Genomic DNA, 22,685 nt, shown 5'->3' with positions numbered 1-22,685 from the left:
AAAATAAATAAATAAACATTAAAAAAAAAAAAAAGAATCTCTTTTAAAGTATTATAATGCTGTGATTCAGCACATTTTATTATTACTACATTTTTCTGGTTTTTATTTCCTGTTTTCTTTCCTTTTCCCACTTATCATAGTTGACAAAGCTTGCTGTATCTGCTAGTTACATAGTTCTAGAGAAAGTTATTAGAATTTTAGATACCAAAGGTTTTGCCGCTTCATTTGTGGTTTCCTAGCATGATAGGATGAGAAGCTACACTTCACACTTGTCATTCTAAGTAGCCTGCTGGTTCCTTTTTTCCCTATATATTTCAGATCTAGTATTTATATCCTACAATAGTGTCTCGATCCCAAGGACTCCCTGTGTATTTTCGAGGACTTTACCTCTGCGTTTAGATAATTTTATTCTAAACAATGCTGATTTTCCTTTCCTATAAAGTAGTGTCTATTCCTTTTTTTTTTTTTTTTTAAGTTTGCTTATTTTAAGAAAGAGTGCAAGCAGGGGAGGGGCAGAGAGAGAGAGGGAGAGAGAATCTCCAGTAGGCTCAGTGCTGTCAGAGCAGAGCCCAGCTTGGGGCTCAAACTCCTGAACTGTGAGATCATGACCTGAGCCAAAATCAAGAGTCTGACACTTAACTGACTGAGCTACCCAGGTGCCCTTAAAGTAGTGTTTATTCAATTAAAAGTCCTATTTTTTATTTTTGTCTTTTAAAACCCTCATTTTTGTCTCTTCCTGCCTGAGTTTGCACAATTTGGCTCTGTCCGTACCTAACATCAGCTTGATTGGGCACACAGTAAGAAAATAAACCCTAAAGCATCTAAATTTCCTGAACTGTAGCGCCACATTAAACAAGCAAACGAAGACATTTCTTTCATGGTAACAGGGAAGTGGAAATATTAGTGGAAAATCAGAGCTTAAAAAAATAATCGTTATAGGTAATTACTCAAGAATATCAAGCTATAATATATGGTTTAGAGTGTCCATAAAAATACCTTACATGGTCTATTATACTGAGTAATTTATTCAGCAGTTATAAATTTATTAATTTGCTTTTGTATGTTTAAAAGTGTAGTCACAAACAGAACAAAAAAAAAACAAACCCAACTTTAAGGAATCTATTACCATCTTAGTTTTCCCCCAATTTTGATAAAGCAAACAAAACCATAAGAATAGAAGAATGTCAATTTTATAGAAAAAAAAATTACTGAGGCGCCTGGGTGGCTCAGTCAGTTAAGCACCTGACTTTGGCTCCCGTCAGGATCTCATGGTTTGTGAGTTCGAGCCCATGGGGCTCGTTGCTGTCAGCAGAGAGCCCTCTTTGGACCCTCTCTGTTCTCCCCTCTCTGTCCTTCCCCTCCTCCTTCTCTCTTTCTCTCTCTAAAAAAATAAATAAACCTTAAAAAGAAAATTACTGTTGGGGCGCCTGGGTGGCTCAGTTGGTTGAGTGTCCGACTTCGGCTCAGATCATGATCTAGCGGTTGACGAGTTCAAACCCCACGTTGGGCTCTGTGAGCTTGCTTCGGATTCTGTGTCTCCCTCTCTCTTTGCCCCTCCCCTGCTCATGCTCTGTCTCTTTCTGTCTCAAAAATAAATAAACATTATTAAAAAAAAGAATTACTGTTTTTTTTCTCTGGACTATCTTCCATACTGTCAACCAGAGATAGAACTCATTAAAAAGTTTTTTTCTTGTGATGAAACATACGTAAAATGAAATTTACTATTTTAACCAGTTTTGCATGTACAAATGTGTGATGTTCTGTACAGTGAAACCTTGGATTGCAAGTAACTTGTTCCGCAAGTGTTCCACAAGGCAAGCAAATATTTCTAATAGATTTTTAACTTGAAAAATGAGCGATGTCTTGCAGTACGAGTAGTAGATGACGCCAAATGTCACATGATCACAACTGAGCTAGTGGTTCTTGAAATTCACTTTGATATACAGTACTTTGGATTACAAACATATTACCAGAATGAATTATGCTTGTAAATCAAGGCTTTACTGTACATTCACATTGCTGTGTAAAAAAAGGACTCTTTTGTTTATTTATTTATGTATTTATTTATAAATACTTATTCATTTTTGAGAGACAAAGAGAGAGCATGAGCGGGGAAGGGGCAGAGAGAGAGTGACACAGAATCTGAAACAGGCTCCAGGCTCTGAGCTGTCAGCACAGAGCCCGACACGGGGCTCGAACTCACGGACTATAAGATCATGACCTGAGCTGAAGTCAGACGCTCAACCAACTGCGCCACCCAGGTGCCCCGTGGACTCTTTTTTTTTTTTTTCTAAGTTTTTGTTTAAATTCCAGTTAACATACAGTGTAATACTAGTTTCAGGTTTACAGGATAGTGATTCAGCACTTCCATACATCAGCTGGTGCTCATCACAAGTGTCCTCTTTATTTGCTGAGTCGGCATCACCTTTTTTTTTTTTTTAAATGTTTTCACATTTATTTATTTTTGAGAGAGAGAGATAGAGCGTGAGTGGGAGAGGGGCAGAGAGAGAGGGAGACACAGAATCTGAAGCAGGCTCCAGGCTCTGAGCTGTCAGCACATAGCCCGACGCAGGGCTTGAACCCACGAACTGATGGGCTTGAACCCATGACCTGAGCCGAAGTCAGACGCTTAACTGACTGAGCCACTCAGGCGCCCCCCTTGGCATCACCTATTTAACACACAGATCCACCCACCTCCCTCTGGTAACCATCAATTTGTTCTCTATAGTTAAGAGTCTTTTTTGTGGTTTGCCTCTGTCTCTTTTTTCCCCTTTTGCTCATTTGTTTTGTTTCTTAAATTCCATATGAGTGGACTTATATGGTGTTTGTCTTTCTCTGACTTACTTTGCTTAGCATAATACTTTCTAGCTCCATCCATGTCGTTGCAAATGGCAAGATTCCATTCTTTTTTATGGCTGAGTAATATTCCATTGTATGGAATACATCTCTTTATCCATTCATCACTCCATGGACAGTTGGGCTGTTTCCATAATTTTGCTACTGTAGATAATGCTACTGTAAACATTGGTGTACATGTATCCAAAAGACTCATTTTAAGGAAAGGAAATGAAGGGTTCCCCCTACCAAGTCAAGTTCATTGAATGCAACTTTTCTCATTATTTTGTCTAATAAATTCTTGTTTTCTGAGCTATTATTAGAATTTCTGATTGTCCTTTCATCATGCTTAAGGATTTCTGAAAATTGAAGTCTTGCTTGGATATAGACAGAATTCTCTAATATTTCATGTATTAGTTAATTACATGATTTGCTGAGAGCATCTATTTTATACTGTAGAAAACGAGAATACCTAGTAAATGAGAAACAAGAATCTTAGACAAGCTCCTATGAAGGTCTTCACATTGTATTGCAGATAGGTAAGCTTGGCAACAAGCACACATCTAAATGTACTGTGTTGACATCTAAAGGTGCATTTCCAATATCAATTTAAGTTTATTGCTTATATTGCTTTTTTTAAATTACATTTCTTTCTAATTTTGGATCTTTTCTGGCACTTAGGGCCATAGTGCAGAACACAGATTTTTTTAATTCACTTATTTATTTGACAAGATGCTTATAGCACCTCTGTTACTAGGCACTGCTTTGAGTGTTTTATAAACTTAAGTTACATAATTCTCACAATAATCCTATGAAGTTAATAGTGGTAGTATCCTCATTTTGTAGAATTGGAAGCTGGAAGCAACAAGGATATTCAGTAACTTGCCTATGGTCACACACCTAGTTAGTAGTTACAATCAGGATTTAAACTCAGGTTGTCTGGCTCTAGAGGCTGCACAGATATACTTGCTGCCTCTCCTGACCCTTTTCTTTTTGTCATCTCAAGCCATTTTATTCTATTTCTATGATTGATTATTTTAATCTCTACAGAAATAAATACACCTTCAGCATTCATTCCATTTGTAATCCTATGAAAAGCAGACAATACAATTGGATCTTGTCTTCTAACCTCCAGAAAAAAGTCAGTTAAAGGAAGGCTACAGATTTTAAAAAGGCATCAAATTCTCCTTTGTCTTCTGATAACAGAGGTGCTGTGTGGAGAAAAACATATACACTATAATCGTGAATTTATTTCAACTTAAGCTATGTTGTTACTGTGAATACCTTCACAGGCAATTCTTGCCATTCCAAATGCTAAGTTCTAGAAATCATTTTGAGGGAATAAAGGCCTCATAGCACTGTAACAACCAATTATGTTTTTTTTTTTTTTATTGTTGTCTAACAAGCAAAATATATAGGAAAAAGGCCTTAAAACAGTTTTTAAATTTTTTAAGTTTATTCATTTATTTTGAGAAAGGGAGCATGAGCAGGAGAGGGGCAGAGAGAGGGAGAGAGAGAGAATCCCAAGTGGGCTCCATGCTGTCAGTGCGGAGCCCTACACAGGGCTGATTTCATGACTATGAAATCATGACCTGAGCTGAAATCAAGAGTTGGACACTTAAGGGTGTCTGGTGGATCAGTCTGTTGAGCATCCAACTTTGGCTCAGGTCATGATCTCACGGCTTGTGAGTTCAAGCCCCGCTTTGGGCTCTGTGCCAACAGCTCAGCCTGGAGCCTGCTTCAGATTCTCTGCTCCGACTGTCTCTGTCCTTCACTGCTTGCGCTCTGTCTCTGTCTCTTTATGAAAAACAAACAAAAAAGAGTTGGACCCTTAACTGACTGAACCACCCAGGTGCCCCCAAAAAGATTTTTAAAAGAAAAACAAACTTTTTATCTCTGTAGCAATTGTGGTTGAGGGCTACATTGCCTATATTCTCAGGGGATTCGTTAAAAATGAACCATTTTGTGTAATTATACTGTATAAAAAAAAAACTGAAGCAGATAATGCCATGTATCCAGTGTGTGCTTGGTTAATGTTGATTAATGTTACCAAAGATGTCCTGACAGTACTTAATCTCTTTTCTTGGATTCCTTTTATCTAAAAGGCAAATGCTAGTATTTGGAGTTTGACTGGGGCCCATTCATTACAGTTCTCATGAGCTGCTCTGGAACTGGACAAAGACACTGAATTGAATGGCTGTAAGCATGCAAAACTTGTGTTTAGGGCTCTCAAATGCAGCTTTAAAAAAAGTAATTTAATTTCTTCTTTCTTGTGAACAGATTGAAGACCAACTTTCCATATACCAATCACTGCACAAATCCAGGCTATTTGTTAAGTCCAGTTACAGTACAAAGAAACATATGTGGAGAAAATGCTAGCGTGAAGGTCTCCATTGAAATTGAAGGATTTCAACTACCAGTTACTTTTACATGTGATGGTACGTTTGTAGTTCCCCAGCTATCTTGTTTAGCTTTGATTAGGCGGAAAATGTTTAAAATGTTAGTTTGAATTATTCTTGACCTTGTTATCATTAGATACACTTTAAAAGAATTTTGTGTGTGTGTGTGTGTATGGTAAAATAGTTAATATTCATTAGTTATCCTTTTCAAAAAATTGGCATACGTTTGCATAGTTTTCTGGTTAAGACTAGTGGGAAAACAGTTTACCTTTATTACTTCTATTACTGCATATTTCTCTGAAAAATGCTGAGTAACTTTGGTTAATTGGTGGCTGGTGGCCAAGGTCCCAAAGCATGAGATTGAAAGGCTAATTATAGTCCAGTTCTTTTTTTTTTTTTTCTTTCCATTTTATGGCAAGAAGAATACTTGTTTATAAAGAACTGTCAGTGAAATTGAAATTCCAGTTATCTTGTTAAGCTCCTCTAAGGAGAAGATAATTCTCCTTTGGTTCTAACTCTCTCTTTCAGATTTGATGTGGATATCCTTTCTAGAAATGTATCCTAAAGTCTGTAGGAACTTTTCTGTCATAATTTACTGCTTCTCATGATGTATATTGCTTTACTGGAATTCCAATGGTAGAATAAGGTCCTATATTTCTGTAGCACTTTGACTTACAAATGATGCCATTTTTTTTCTATAATGGTTATGGTTAGGAATATGTCCAATATTTGGATACTTTCTTTGTAGCTTTGTACTTTTCAAGCCCCTTTGAAAAAATAGAAATCTGAAACAAAAATGTTAGCCAACTATAATAATCATTCTTTTAGTTTCTAAAGGAAGAGTTATTCTTATAAAACATACTTTAAATTTTGGTTTGGGGAATTGTTTAAATCCATATGCTGTAAGAATTAATATGAAAATTGAAGGAAAAAAAGGTCAGTAAGCCCCTTGATTGAATAATAAGCATTGATAGCAAATGTTTTAATTTGTATCACATTTTGACTTGATGTCTCAAGATATGATTACACTTTGAGAAAATGTCTGAAATGCCTGTAGTTTGGTTCTTTGTAAATGTGCACATTTATAATATACATCTCTGTGAAGAAACTTAACCATAGTATAGTAGAGGTGTGTCCAAATAATAAATGTTACTGTACATTTGACTGTTCAGAAATGTAGTCATTATCAGATATTTTATGGCTTTTTCTGCCAAGCTGTTGATTTTCGTGAAGTTTGAATTTAATAACTGTCTTCTAAATTGAACATAAGAGATCTAAGTATAGGAATAGGTTACTTTATTATTTTTTTAATGTTTATTTATTTAGGGAGAGCCGGGGAGGAACAGAGAGGGTGGGGGGAAGACAGAAACCCAAGCTGAAAGTACAGAGCTTGATGCAGGTCTTGATCTCATAAACTGTGAGATCATGACTAGCTGAAATCAAGAGTCAGACACATAACCAACTGAGCCACCCAGATGCCCAGAAATAGGTTACTTTAAAAGGTTACTTTAATTTTTTAATGTGTTATAATCTTAGTAAATAGCTCTTGTCAAGAACGATAATTGAAGAATATTTCCTACTTGCTGTATTTTTATTTTACATTAGAAAATTTACCAGCAAATATCAAACATTTAAAATGGTGATTTTTTTTTTTCTTATGATTTGGTTTAAATCATTGTTTGCTAGATACTGCTAAATGTCATCCTTTTTGGAGGAGTCTGTAATATGGAGGTGGCTTTCTTAGTTTTAGATCTGCCCTAATCAAATACAGTAACCCCTAGCCCCATGTGGCTATTGAGCACTTGAAATATGGCTAATATAGAGTGAGATATGCTAGAAGTATAAAATACATGGTGAATTTCAAAGAACCAATTTGAAAAGAAATAAGATGTCTCAGTAATTTTTAAATACTGGTTTTATGTTGAAATGATATTTTGGATTTATTAGGTTAAATAAAACATGTTGGAATTAGCTTCACCTGTTTCTTTTTACTTTTTTCAACGTGGCTAGTAGAAAATTTTAAATTCTATATGTGACCTGCATTATATCTCTATTGTATAGTGTTCTCTTAGATGATAAATACATTCTGAATAAGTGTATAGAGTTAAACGAGCAAAATGAAAATGATGCCTCTTTTACAGTGAGTTCTACTGTAGAAATCATTATAATGCAAGCCCTTTGCTGGGTACATGATGACTTGAATCAAGTAGATATTAGCAGCTACGTTCTGAAAGTTTGTGGTCAAGAGGAAGTGCTACAAAAGTAAGTTTACTTACTTAACTACTGAACAACATCTTTGGAAATTTCATTTTTAAGGGGTTAAAATTAGAAAAATTTCAAGTTAAATTTGTAGTCCAAAAATATGTTGGGTCCTACTGAATTGATTGGATTCATGAACTTAAATTGAGATATACTTTGTTTTAAGATGTGTATGTATCTAAGACCATGGAGGGATTTCAGAGACAATGAAGACATGGTATTGCCCTTAAACTTATAGTCTTAAATGGGAAAAAAAGGTAATTCATTGAGAAGTGAATTGAATAGTTTTTTTTACTTTCTGCTAAGAGTCAATAGTCACGTATTTTTTCCTTCTGTAGCATGGGCCATTACTTTTCACACAGTGGTCAGCTGTGACTTCCTTATAGTTGCCTTGAGATAGTCATTGTATGAATCTTTTTCTGAACCAGGTAATTTAGCATATACAGTTTAGTTATTTTACAGATTTAATTACTTTCAGCTACTAAAAATGCCCTGTTCCTATTTCTCTTATTTTCTTTTTTACCTTCATCTTTCTTCTTTATTGTGACTCTGTCCATGTAGAATTATTCTTTTATTTAAATTTTTTTTTTTTTTTCAACGTTTATTTATTTTTGGGACAGAGAGAGACAGAGCATGAACGGGGGAGGGGCAGAGAGAGAGGGAGACACAGAATCGGAAACAGGCTCCAGGCTCCGAGCCATCAGCCCAGAGCCCGACCCGGGGCTCGAACCCACAGACCGCGAGATCGTGACCTGGCCGAAGTCGGACGCTCAACCGACTGCGCCACCTAGGCGCCCCATAGAATTATTCTTTTATTTAAATGCTCACACTTGGTTAAAAAACTATCTCTACATTTTACCATTCTCTTCAATTTCTGATGCAGATACAAGTTATATTTTACTCTCACCTCTGTAATTTCTAGTTTGAGAATAACATTGATGAATAATTAATCTATTTTAATAGTAATCATTGCCTTGGAAGTCATGAACATATTCAGAACTGCCGGAAATGGGACACAGAGATTAAACTACAACTTTTGACCTTCAGTGCAATGTGCCAAAATCTGGCCCGAACAGTAAGTATGTACCTTATAACTGAATTGCATTTGGTTGACTCTGAGTAATTCTGCTAATTAGCCAATTTGCAATTTGTACATTCTCCAAGATTTCTGGGTTGGACTGGTGAATGGGTTGGAATGATGAACTAATTTTATCCACAACAAGGGTTTTCAACAAATGGAGGTAGCTTTTCAATCATGGAGTCTTAGGTAGCCTACTACTCCAAGCTGGAGGCATATTTGAAAATCAAAGTGGAGGAAATAAAAGTTGACTTGTAATGATTTTACACAAGAATGAAAACATTAGGGTCAAAGGGAAATGAGGAAGGAGGAAAGATTTTGAATACTAAATGTGGTTTGAAGGAAGAAAAATACATTATTTTTCACCAAATGAAAACTGCTTCTCTTTTTAAAATGCAGTACTTTCTTTTGAAGTTAAAGCAAAAACATTTGATGAATTTTAATCTTTAAAGAGAATTACTCTTCATTTGGTAGAACTTTGGATAGAAAAATAGCAGTCATTTCTACTTTTTGTTTATTTTCTTAGGTTTTTCTCCTGTGTTTGATGTTTTTCAACCAAGTGAAATAAATTGTTTCACAAAATTCAGTACATTTTAGCAATCATTAGTAACTTCTCTTTTCAGTTTCTTAAGGAATAATGTTCTTGAGAATATTTGCATAGTAAAGACTTATGGTAGAAGAGACCAGTACCTTATTTATTGGGGGTAAGTTGGGGGGAAATTTGATTATCATTAGAAAAAATAATGCAGAAATTCAGATGATCTCTTCCCCATCTGATTCTACCCCACCTTCATTTGGCTGTCAGATATCTTTAAAAGTGTTTTGTTTTGTTTTAAACCTCTCTATTCTTTCTGTGTAGAACAGAAGTAGTTTTTACTTTGGGAGCTGCCTATAGATCAAAAACTAGACTAAAAAGCATTTATGTTTTTTTATTTATAAAACAAATTTTTCAGAATATTGATGTACTTGTTTCCCTGATTGGTTATAAATAGTATTTAATTCTGAAAATATTTTAACCTGTTCTGAAAAATCACTGCAGTTTCAAGAATTTGTCATACACTTAACCATGTTTAATTTGGTAATAGAAAGCCCAAAGAGGAGCACCTGGGTGGCTCAGTAGGTTAAGTGTCTGCCTTCAGCTCAGGTCATGATCTCATGGTTTGTTAGTTTGAGCTCCACATTGGACTGTCTGCTGTCCAACAGAGCTCCCTTCATTCAGATCCTCTGACCCCCAATCTCTCTCTGTCCCTCTTCTGCTTGTACACTCTCTCTTTCTCTCTCAAAAATAAATGAATAAAAACTAAAAAGAAACCAAAAAAACAAAAAACAAACCCAAAGAACGGATTTTATTTATTTTTTTTTAAATTTTTTTTTTCAACGTTTATTTATTTTTGGTACAGAGAGAGACAGAGCATGAACGGGGGAGGGGCAGAGAGAGAGGGAGACACAGAATCGGAAACAGGCTCCAGGCTCTGAGCCATCAGCCCAGAGCCCGATGCGGGGCTCGAACTCACGGACCGCGAGATCGTGACCTGGCTGAAGTCGGACGCTTAACCGACTGCGCCACCCAGGCGCCCCAGAATGGATTTTATTTTTTTGGTAAACATATGTGTATATGTGTTTTTTTAGGCAGAAGATGATAAAACACCGGTGGATTTAAACAAACATCTGCATCAAATAGAAAAACCTTATAAGGAGATCATGACAAGGTGTGGCATCTAAAGCATTAATTCCAGGTTTTCAGACTTTGCTTTTGGATGTGAATAGCATTATTTTGGTGAATAAAACAATCATTTCTGTATATAGTATCCTTCAGCCACAGTAACTCTTCTTTATTTCAGATACCCTGTTGACGAACTTTTAGATTCTTACCACCACCAAGTGGACCTGGCTCTGCAAACTGAAGTAAGTCTTAATACACCTTTTGGCATGATGACTTAAGGATTCTTGTCTCTGTTCTATCTTAAATATTAGTGTGGTATTGTATGAAATATTTTAGAAGGACGATTTAAACAGTATTCTTGATGTTGATGTTTGATGACTTGTTTTCTGACCCAACTTGTTAACAGAAATTTTCAATATTGCTTGAGTCAGCACTTCACCTCACTTCAGCTTTATTACTAAGAGGAACCTTCAGTTCAATTTAAAAAAGAAGTGAATGTTTACTATATTCTAGATGCTGGAGTTACGAAAATGGATGACCTAGTCCCCACCTACCAGGAACTTAAAACTAGTGATGGATTTAAACAAAATTTCAGTGTAGCATAGAGGTATGCATTGGATTCTTTGGGAGATCAGAGAAGGGCACTTCTTCCAACTTGAGACTTCCAAGGAAAGCCTCTAAGAAGGGAGGTTGCCTAGTTCAAGTCGACAGTATGGGTTAGCTAGAAGAAGATGGTTGGGAAGGACATGTGAATAAAAGCACATAGGTGTGATACATATGTGGAAGTAGAAGCACTTCTGTAACAGGGTAGAGTATGAAGTGAAGGTTGGGAGATGACGTTGGAGATACCTGGACGTAAGTTACCACCTTATCCATGTTAAGGAGTTTTACTCTATCCTCTAGCTTAGAGGTCCATATCCAGTCTACTTTCTGTTGTAAATAAAAAATTTTTGGAACACAGCCACACCCATTTGTTTATATATTTTCTATAACTGCATTTGTGTTCTAATACTAGAGGTGAGTAGTTGAGACACATACTATATATCCTGCAAAGCCTAAACTATTTATTAATTGCTATTTTACAGAAAAGGTTTACTGACCTCTGCTCTAGCCCTTTTTAGCTGAGGGTAAGGGATGGGATGGGTTGAGTGACTTGTTTCTGAGTCCTGAGCTGAAATTACTCTGGCCATACTGTGGAAATTAGATTTACTTCTGGCGGGATTGGTTTTAGGGAGATTATTTAGGAAAGTTTTTTATAGTAGTCCAAGTGAAAGATAATTAGTGTGATAAAGGCAAAAGGAGGGAACTGATTAACAATACTTAGGAGATAAAATTGGTAAGATTTTGGTAGGTAATGAGATGTAAGAAAAGAAATAGTGTAGAATGACTCTCAGATTTCCAGCTACTATTATATTCTTGTCAGCATATAAACATATTTATTCAGTAAATATTTGCAGAATATCTCCTCATCATGAGGCACTGTTGTAGGTGCTAAGGCTATGGTAGTGAACAAAAGAAACTGTAATCCCAAGTGTTAGTTTACACTCTAGTTGCATGAGATGACAGTTAAACTAACAAAATATATGCTACATCAGGTGGTAAGCACTATAGAGAAAAATAAATGAGGGTAATGTTGCAATTTCAACATTTGTATTCAGAAGAGACCTCATTAGGAAGGTAAATTTGAGTAAAGAACTGGAGGAGAGGAGGAAGCTATCTGGTTGTCTAGGGGAGGAGGAGTGTGCCTGATATATCTGTCTTTCTAGCTGGAATAGAGTGAGGGAGGGGGGCAAGAATGGAAACAAATCAATTAGAAAGATGTTTTGCTAGCCATAGATAGTGGGAAGAGGGAGGAAGGGGCGGGAGAGGAAGAAACTGTGAGAGGAGCAGATTTGGATGGAAGATGTAGAACTTAATTTTGGACTTTGTGATGACTGTTAGTCACCTTAATAGCAATGTTGAGTAGGCAGTTGGATATAAATCTGGATTTTAATGGAAGAGGCCCAGCCTGGAGGTAGTAAACATGGGAATCATAAGAATATAATTGGTATTTTGAAGCCATAAGGAGATCCCCAAGAAAATTACTGCAGGTACAGAAAATAAGAGTTTAAGGACAGCCCTGGGCACATCTTCCATCTTAAAACAAAAAGTCCACATCCCTCTGTAGCAACCACTCCACTTCTCTTTTCTTCTTGCAGCAAAACTCCTTAAAGTTAATCTATTTTTACTGCTTCCACTTCCTCTCTTTCCATTCTTTTATGAACCCACTCCAATCAGGCTTTCATTCTCAGCACTTCCCTGAAACTGCACCTAAGATCAGGACTTCATGATCATGGTTTCAGTAATAAGTTCTTGGTCTTTATTTTTCTCAGTGTTTCTATAGTGTTTAATAGAGGTGGCTGTTTCTTCCTCTTGAATACTCTCATGACCTCTTGGTGTATCATGTTTGTGGTTCTCTGACTTCCAGTGTCTTGCTCTGTTCTCTCACTTGTGGCTTTCTGCTTATGGTTTCTTTATTTTTCTGACCTCTAAACATCAGAATACCATAGGGCTCAGTTCTAGGATCTCTTCTTTTCCCTTGTGGTCACATTCCAGGTGATCTCGCTTAATCTCATGTCTTTAAATACCCTACATATACTGATGGCTGAAATTTATACATTCAGACTAACCTCTTCCCTGAACTCCAGATTCAAATATATTTTACCTGACATTTTTTTTTTTTTAATTTTTTTTTTCCAACGTTTATTTATTTTTGGGACAGAGAGAGACAGAGCATGAACAGGGGAGGGGCAGAGAGAGAGGGAGACACAGAATCGGAAACAGGCTCCAGGCTCTGAGCCATCAGCCCAGAGCCTGACGCGGGGCTCGAACTCCCGGACCGTGAGATCGTGACCTGGCTGAAGTCGGACGCTTAACCGACTGTGCCACCCAGGCGCCCCATTACCTGACATTTTTATATGAATGTCTAATTCATTAACATCTCAAATTTAAGATACATGAAGCTGAATTTTTTATATTACCCTTCATATCTATTTATGAGTCTTCCTCTTTTTGGTAAATAACAACTCTATCCTTCTCTTTGCTAAGGGGCAAACCTTGAAGTCGTATTTGATTTCTCAAGAAAAAGATCTTTTATATCCCACAATCTAATTCTTGTCAGCTCTATTTTAAAAATACATTCAGAATGTGACCACTCTTTATCACTACCAAAGCTACAGTTCTAGTCAATTACAATAGTTACGATACAGTTGACCCTTGAACAACATGGGGGTTAGGGGCTCTGACCTCCTGTGCAGTCGAAAATCTGTATATAACATCTGTCTACCTTTAAGTAAGCTCTAGGCCCAACATTGGGCTTGAACCCACAATCTTGAGATCAAGAGTCATATTTTCTGCCGACTGAGCTAGCCAGGTACCCACTGTTTATAACTTCTGGCTCCCCCCAAATTTAACTGCTGATAGCCTACCTTTGGCTGGAAGCCTTGCTGATAACATACATAGTTTATTAATACATATTTTGTATGTTGTTTTTATTGTATGTATACTTTTATTGTATGTATACTTTATTCTTGTACTAAAGTGAGCTAGCGAAAAAGAAATGTTAAAGAGCACCTGGGTGGCTTAGTCAGTAGGGCGTCCCGACTTCGGCCCATGCCATGATCTCACGGTTCGGGAGTTCAAGCCCGCATCGGGCTCTGTGCTGACAGCTTAGAGCCTGGAGCCTGCTTTGGATTCTCTGTCTCCCTTTTTCTCTGCCCTTCCTTTGCTCGTGCTCTGTCTCTCTCAAAAATAAATATTAAAAAAAATTTTTTTTTTAATAAAAGTTAAAACCATAAGGAGGAGAAAATACATTTATAGCACTTGTGCTGTGAAAAATTCACGTATAAATGGATCCAAGCAGTTCAATCCTGTGTTGTTCTCAGGTCAACTATAGTTCCTTACAGCTCTCTCAGCTTCTACCCTTGTCCTTCTACAGTCTTTCTTCCACAGGGAATCAAAATGATATTTTAAAAATAAGTAACTAAGTGCAATATGGCATCCTGGATTGTATCCTGGGAGAGGAAATGAATATTAATGGAAAAACTGGTTCAGTCTGACTAAAGTACATTTCAGTTAATAGTAATGTACCAGTGTTAATGTCTTAGTTTTGTCAAATATAACATGGTTACGTTACTTAACCCAGTTTCCTTTAATGTTCTTAAAGGAACTTTCTAACTATCTTAGAGGAACTATCTGTATTGTTTTTGCAACTTTTCTGTAAATGTAAAATTATTACAAAACAAAAAGGTTTTTTAAGAAAAATAATAAGCACAGATAGCATATGTAAAAGAGAAAAAGACAAAAGATGGCTCTTTGAAAAGATTAATAAAATTTATAAACTCTTAAAAGATGCTAAATTATGTTATCCCCTTTTTCAAAATCCTCTTTACCATCTCAGTAAAATTCAGATCCCTAATTGTGTCTTCAGGGCCCTATGTATTCTGACCCCACTACCTCTCTGATCTGGCTTCCTAACACTTTCCTTCTTTGTTCTGGTGGATCTATAGGTATGCTCCCCAGCTGGGATCCTTGTGCTTTTTGTTCTCTTTACTTTTAATGCTCTTCCCCCAGATATTTGCATGGCTTAACCTTCAATTCGTTAAGGTCTGTATTCTAATAAATGTCTTATCGCAGATGTCTTTAGGACCATCTTACGCAAAATAATGACTAAAAAAAATAGTGACTGTCATATATTCCCCATAATTTTTTTACAGCTTTATTGTGTAATTTATATACCATAAAGTGTACCCATTGAATATATATAATTCAAGGATTCCTTTTAATAAATGCGTAGAGTTGTATAATTATCTCCACAATCCAGTTCTTTGGACCATTTTCGTCACTCCCAAAGGTTTCCATGTACTACTTTTCAGTCATTCCTCATTCCCAGCCCAACCCCCGAATAACACCTGATCTAGTACCTGTCTTGGTAGATTTCCCCTTAATGGAGATTTCATGTAAATGGAATCATACCCTATGTAATACCTGATTTTTTTTTTCCACATACCATACCGTTTTTAAGCTCTGTCCATGTTGTAGTATATAAGTTGTAATTCGAATCCATAGTTCCTTTTTTTATTGCTGAATACTTACATTGTATGGATATATCATATTTTGTTTATCTGGTCACCAAATAATGGACATTGGACAGTTTGCAGTTTTTAGTTGTTATGAATAATGCTGCTGTAACCCCCCCCCCCCCCCCCATATAAGTCTTTGTGTGGATATATGTTTTAATTTAGGTTTTAGGAAAAATCAGGAAGTTGCGGAAGTTTTGATTTCTCCTGGCTTTAATTTTCTAGAGATAAGGTGTTAATTTATTTTACTAAAATGAAGTTATAGGAGCAGTAAAGAAAAATGAGAAAGAGAACTGACCAAGAACAAGTAAAAGGAATGTTAAGTGGTGTGCAGTTTCCTGCTGAAATTGGGGATGTTGAATTTTCTTTGAAAATGCTCAGCTGCCTGGTAGAAGAAGCAGAGAAGAGAAGGCTCTGACCTCAAAGAATGAGTTTAGTTGAAATGAATGTGTGGGGACTGGAGGCAAAGGAGATTGTGATCAGACTATAATATTGTGGTTAAGATTCTCATAGGGTACAGTTTTGGAGTTGATGATGCTGTGAATTTTCCACGTGGACATTTATGTAACTGAGGCTTATTATAAGATATAGAGTAGAAAGTCAGGTGAATAGAGCAAAAATATGGCATGTAGTGGAGGAAATGACCACATGTCCAATTACAAGGCAGATCAGGCCATCAGGGGTCAAGTCAGGGGACAGAAAATACAGTAGTAATTTGAACAGGAAAATTTAAAGAATTGTTAATTAGTAAAAGGTGGTTAATTACTACAAAGGGCAAAAGAGGATTCTAAGGCAGGATTTGGCATTTTATGGCTTGCGTACAAAATCTGGCCTATTTCCAATTTTTGTAAATGAAGTTTTATTGGAACACAGCCATACTCATTTATGTATATACCTGTATCTCTTTTCATGCCATAATAGCAGAGTTGAATTGTGACAGAGACTGTGTGGCCCACAAAGCCTAAAACATTTTATTCTCTGGCCTTTTTAAAAAGCTTGCCAACCATGCTATAAGGGGTCCAGAAATAGGATATAAAAACGCAGCTATCACCTCTAGGTTGAGGAACAATGGATAGTGAAGGAATTGTAGGACTTAATGTAGAACCCTCCCCACCCCCACCCCCCGCCCAGGCTGAATTCCAGCCTCTTCTAAAAGGGTTTGGCTATCACAGGAGCACAGAGGATGCCTATAGCAAAGAGACTTGCTACAGTTGTCAGATTGGGAGACCATGGCCTGAGGGTATAGCTGGAACTGGTCTTTGAGGACCACTGGGATCCTGTGCTGAAGTTTAAAAAAAAAAAAAAAAAGAAGAGGAGGCCTGGAACCCTGATGAGAAGTGTCTTCATGCTGCTATTGCCTGAGTGTCCCTTAGGTGCCCTCTGTTGATCAAACCTAACATTTTGTCGGCTGGAAAGGAAAAATATAGGTCTAGTTCCAGTATCACAAAGTAGAGCAAAGAAGGGGATTGATTTGGAACTAATTGACAATAAATTGGTAACTGGCACATAAAAAATGATGGAGAATAGTATAGGAGAATGACCTGAGCCTCAACACTGGAAAGGTTTTTGCATGAAGGTGTAGGAGTAAAAGTAAGCAGAAATATAAGTAAGCAAAAATGGGGAGCTAGAAAACAGATTGTTGGGCCCTGAGGACTGCAGGGTAATTGGATGTTTGAGCAAATGAGGTGGTTTCATTGAAGCATAAAGGTACAGGGAACATTCAATTTCTGGTTGCCAAGCCTCAAAGGTGGAAAAATTTAAATTGTTAAGGGATGGTACAGTACTAAATTTCAGCCCATTTTAACAGTACTTGGAATGTAAGTTTGGCATACATGTTTGATGAATTCTTTATGTAAGAGTGTTTCTTAATGAGATAAGAAACATTATTTTAAAATGATGGAGGAATGGAGAGAGATTTTTAAATCATTCTCATCAGGTAAATGATTTTATAATATATTTGTACATGTATACTTTTGAATTGTGGTGAAATCAAGTATGATTAAATACTACAGAGGGATTGTCCTCAAGAAAGTTTTTTCATCCAATAAAACTTAAAAAGTAATGGTTGTATAGATGCAAATGCTACTTAAAAGTTGACTCATGTCTACTAACTGCTGCCTAATGTTATTAATATGCAGCCAATCTCTGAAGAACTTGGTTTTTGATACCAAATTTTTTGGCAGGAGGGAGAGAAGGATTGGTGTTTTTAATGTGGAACTTACTCCCAAGTAAGGATAAAAAATAACTCCAGTTTTTTTTAATGACTTAGTAATTTGTTAATGATTTATTAGTTATTCTAAGTATGAAATTAATGGCATTTGCATCTGAATAATTGTGTCAGGCAAAATGAAAATCAGACCCAAGTTTTCTTATTCAAAATAAAATAGGTCAGTGAAAAGGTATTTTGTTTATTTTTCATCACAAAAGAGTAAAGGATATCTGTTTATTAAGCACATCTAAAATGTCTGGTTTCTGACTTCATCTCTGAAACTGATCCTTTAAATTCCACATACTTATGTTTATTTTACTTTTTATTTTTAAAGAACCAGCACCGAGCAGTAGATCAAGTAATTAAAGCTGTAAGAAAAATCTGTAGTGCTTTAGATGGTGTAGAGACTCTTGCCATTACAGAATCAGTAAAGAAGCTAAAGAGAGCAGTCAATCTTCCAAGGAGTAAAAGTGCTGATGTGAGTATTTTTTTTAGTATATTAGCATTTTGTTACATGTAAGTATGTACTTAAGTGAGTATCACTTAAACTGGGAGATTTTTGCTTCTGTTAGACAAAATGTTATTGTTTCAACCTTGGCTTTTACTTTTGAGTAGATTTGGTCACTTAGTAAAGTTGGGAATTACTAAGAGGAGATCCACTCCCTCAGAAGAGCTTTGTCAGCATTGATATTGAATACATAGATGCCAAACTGTGAAACTTTTATGTGTAGAGGAGGAACTGTGGCATAAATGAGTTGGTTGGAAGTTTCAAGATAGATACTGAGCTCCAGAACCTGGGTGGTAATGGTTAGTATTTGTCCTTCTGGATGGAGATGTCCATGATTGTCCATGGGGTAAGGTCTGCATTGGGCCATACCTCTTTCCTGTTGAAAATTCCCAGAAGCCTCACTAAGAGTGACTTATTGCCTCAGAAGCAACCAGGTTAGGAGCCCTTTCTTGATAGCATACTGTGAAAGCTCTTCCTATGGTATTTTCATGAGGATTTAATTAACTCTGTTCATAGGGTTGTTCATAGCTCTGATGGTAGGATTAGAGAAGGTGGATCACAAAACACAATAAATTAAAAAAAATTTTTTTTTTAATGTTTATTTTTGACAGAGAGAGACAGAGCATGAGCGGGGGAGGGGCAGAGAGAGAGGAGGAGACACAGAATCCAAAGCAGGCTCCAGGCTCTAAGCTGTCAGCACAGAACCTGACGTGGGGCTTGAACTCACAGACCACGAGATCATGACCTGAGCCAGGGTCGGACGCTCAACTGACTTAGCCACCCAGGCGCCCCAAGACACAATAAATTTAAAGGAAGGAAACGTTATATTGATGATATGCCCCTCAACTGGTATCTAAGAGATACTTTAGGCTCACAGAGAGCTTATATATATGATATGTAGAAATTTGGGTTTCTTTTACCTTTCTTTCTTATTATGTGCTTGTTTAAAAAAAATATATATATATGTATATATATATATATATATATATATATACATATATATGAAATAACTTGGAAATGATCCACTATACCATGGTCCTAATGTTATCTGAGGTTTCTATTCATCATAGTCATTTGCTGGATAAGGGAGCGGGGAGTAGGAGGAGAGCTCAATTTAAATAATTATAAGAGCTTTTTTGAGACCATAAATGGTAATAAATAGAGTTGTAGTTTCTTTAGGGATATTCTTATCATACTAATAGTAAAGCAACTAATAGAATATAAAGTATCATTAATGTATTTATCGCTTTGGGTTTCAAATTTTAATTACTAAACTGGTTTAATGAGGCAGATTTTGTTGAGCTTCTATATTTTGCACTAATTTTCAGTTATTCTGATTTTCTTGATAGTAATCATTTATTTGGTTTGGGGTTTCACTTTCTTTTTACATTTTTGTTTTGTTTTATTCTGCAGAACCTTTTGGGAGGTTTCCTGATCAAGCATTTAATTAAATGTATTGAAATTAAAGGTAAACATTCTATATTATATCATGGGCAATTTTCCAACTAATTTGTATGTATGTATGCAGGTGACTTCACTGTCTGGAGAAGGAGACCCTACTAAGAGTTCATCTAGGGGTATGTCTTTAAGTTCTTTAAATTTTAGCAATAATTTTTGCTTCTTTGGGGAATTATATTAACAATTTCTTTCAATCTAGGATCACTGAATCCTGAAAATCCTGTTCAAGTAAGCATGGACCAGTTAACTGCAGCAATTTATGATCTTCTCAGACTCCATGCAAATTCTGGTAGGAGTCCTGCAGACTGTGCCCAAAGTAATAGGAACGTTAAGGAAGCATGGACAACAACAGAACAGCTCCAGTTTACAATTTTTGCTGCTCATGGGATTTCAAGTAATTGGGTATCAAAGTAAGTAACTGTTTAAAACAAAATATATATGGCTTAACCCAGAAACTGTTCTAATCTTGTAAAATGTCAGCATCCCCTGTTCTCCTGATACTTAAATTGATGATACAAGAATTACCACATACCTTTGTGGTTTTCATAAAAATTACAGAGAAGGGGTGCCTGGGTGGCTCATTTGGTTAAGCGTCGGACTCTTGATTTTAGCTCAGGTCATGATCTCAAGATTCGTGGGATCAAGCCCTGCATAGGGCTGTGCACTGACAGGGTGCAGCATGCTTGGGATTCTCTTTCTCTCTCTGCCCCTCCCTACTCACTCTCTCTTACACTCTTTCTCTCTCTCAAAATAAACAAACATTAAAAAAAAAAATTACAGAGCTATTTGAAACTGTTCCTGTAAAAAATATCCCTCCTACTACATGCAAAGAAGGCAGGAAAATAGATGTTTAAACTTACAAAGGTAAATGCTAATTAACAAATGAGTCCATTTGACTGCTGTTTTTCAGCCTTTCCTTTAGAATCAGGGTTATTTGAAATAGTGATGAGACTAGGCTTTAGTGTACTTTTTTCTCTTTAGTAGTTTACTATTTACTGATTGCTAGGCTTTGGAGTCTACAAGGGCATATTTCTTCTATTGAAATTTTTTAAAACGTTTGTTGATTTATTTTGAGAGAGAGAGAGAGAAAGGGAATCTTAGGCAGGCTCTGTGTTGTCAACACAGAGCTGGACGCAGGGCTTGAACTCGGACTATGAGATCATAACCTGTCCTGAAATTGAGAGTCAGATGCTTAACCAACTGAGCCACCTAGGTCCCCCTCTATTGAATTTTATTTTTATTTTTAATTTTTTTAACATTCTATTTATTTATTTATTTATTTATTTAAAAATTTTCATGTTTATTTTTGAGAGAGATAGAGCATGAGTGGGGGAAGAGCAGAAAGAGAGGAAGACACAGAATCCGAAGCAGGCTCCAGGCTCTGGGCTGTCAGCACAGAGCCCGATGCAGGGCTCGAACTCACGAACTACAAGATCATGACCTGAGCTGAAGTCGGCCACCCAACCAGCTGAGCCACCCAGGCACCCCAACATTGTATTTATTTTTGAGAGAGACAGAGCACAGGTGGGGGAGGGGCAGAGATGGAGACACAGAGATAGAGATAGAGCTGTTAGCACTATCTATTTGTTTTGAGAGAGAGAGAGAGAGAGAGAGCGCATGCGCACTTGCATAAGCAGGGGAGGGGCAGAGAGAGAGAGAGAGAGAGAGAGAGAGAATCCCAAACAGGCTCCACACTGTCAGCACAAAGCCCAATGTGGGGTTTGATCTCACAAACCATGAGATCATGACCTGAGCCGAGATCAACAGTTCGACATTTAACCAACTGACCACCCAGGCGCCCCTGAATTCAAATTTTAAATGAAAGTTTCATAGTAACAATGCTATAAAGTAAGGTAAAGCCTAGTGAAGAGATACCAAACATAAATTCTGCTTAAATTGAGTTTTAGATTAACATAATATATAACTACTTGAAAACAATCTATTAACTCATTCAGTAAATATTTACTGAGCACCGGGGTGCCTGGGTGGCGCAGTCGGTTAAGCGTCCGACTTCAGCCAGGTCACGATCTCGCGGTCCGTGAGTTCGAGCCCCGCGTCAGGCTATGGGCTGATGGCTCAGAGCCTGGAGCCTGTTTCCGATTCTGTGTCTCCCTCTCTCTCTGCCCCTCCCCCGTTCATGCTTTGTCTCTCTCTGTCCCAAAAATAAATAAACGTTGAAAAAAAAAAAAAAATTTACTGAGCACCATCTTGGGCAGTGTTCTTCGTACTAGGGATTCAGCAGTAAACAAGGCAACAAAATATCTCTGCCTTCTAGGAACTTGTCTTTAAATGGGTACTACTGCTATGTGAAGGTATTTTATTCTTTAAAATGTTACAGGGATAATATCTTCCACATCCTCCATACAGACTCATATACACGCAAATAAATTTTGGGATACTAATGAGAAGGACAAATACTCAGTAGAAGACAATACAGAAAACTGCAGTGATAAGATGGAAAGAAAGTAAAATGCTGAAGAAAAGAGAGACAGCTAGGGGTCTTTTGTGAACCAATGAGATTTAGAATTTGAAATATATTTTAAATGATTAACAGATTGCATATATGAACAAAGTGGTTAATGTGTAAGCCTAGCAGTAAGTTAGAATCTAGTAGAACCTAAGGCTCCTATTCTGCAAGATTGCCTGATTGTATCTAACCAGCTCTATTTGTGGCAATTAGGGGCTAAATCCTTACTGTCTAATGAGAATACAATAGCATGTATTCCATGGATGGAAGCTTCCTAATAGATTGGAAAGACTGGCTCAGTGCAAGTCAGGCCCAAACCCCATTAATATGCTTAACTAACTAAATTTCAGTGGCTTAGCAAAGGAAAATATCACCTAGGGAAGATAATGTTTATATTTTTTCTTCTAAGAATTTACCTAGAAATGAATGATTATCCATTTCTAAAGGTAGTAACTGAGCACAAAATGGTGCTAAGTTCTGTAGCATGACCCCCTAAGACTAGCACCTGGAGGTATATGTTGCCTTCCGTATTCCCTTTTCTATACTACTTCCCTGTTTTTGTAGAATTTGCAATAGTTAAATTTCATATGTTTTCCAAAAATTCAAATGACTGGTGAACAAATAATTTCATATAATAGCCACTCTTAGAGAAGAATGGCTAATGTTATACATTTGGATTATAAAATAACAAT

The 22,685-nt window shown here is 36.7% G+C and overlaps 1 protein-coding gene across 1 annotated transcript in view; it reads left to right on the top strand.

Moving 5' to 3' along the window:
* Positions 1-22,685, top strand: part of PIK3C2A (phosphatidylinositol-4-phosphate 3-kinase catalytic subunit type 2 alpha) — a 197,658-nt gene that overhangs the window by 134,757 nt on the left and 40,216 nt on the right. The window contains exons 5-12 of the mRNA XM_045484660.1: positions 5,116-5,273; positions 7,376-7,496; positions 8,457-8,568; positions 10,201-10,280; positions 10,413-10,476; positions 17,895-18,038; positions 19,597-19,645; positions 19,726-19,936. Coding sequence (XP_045340616.1) covers positions 5,116-5,273; positions 7,376-7,496; positions 8,457-8,568; positions 10,201-10,280; positions 10,413-10,476; positions 17,895-18,038; positions 19,597-19,645; positions 19,726-19,936 — 939 coding nt within the window. The remainder of the gene's footprint in view (positions 1-5,115; positions 5,274-7,375; positions 7,497-8,456; positions 8,569-10,200; positions 10,281-10,412; positions 10,477-17,894; positions 18,039-19,596; positions 19,646-19,725; positions 19,937-22,685) is intronic.

This window comes from Leopardus geoffroyi, chromosome D1 (genome assembly GCF_018350155.1).
Source record: "Leopardus geoffroyi isolate Oge1 chromosome D1, O.geoffroyi_Oge1_pat1.0, whole genome shotgun sequence".
Classification (NCBI taxonomy): Eukaryota; Metazoa; Chordata; class Mammalia; order Carnivora; family Felidae; genus Leopardus; species Leopardus geoffroyi.
The sequence above is the reverse complement of the archived record's forward strand: the minus strand, read 5'-3'. Positions and strand labels throughout refer to the sequence as shown.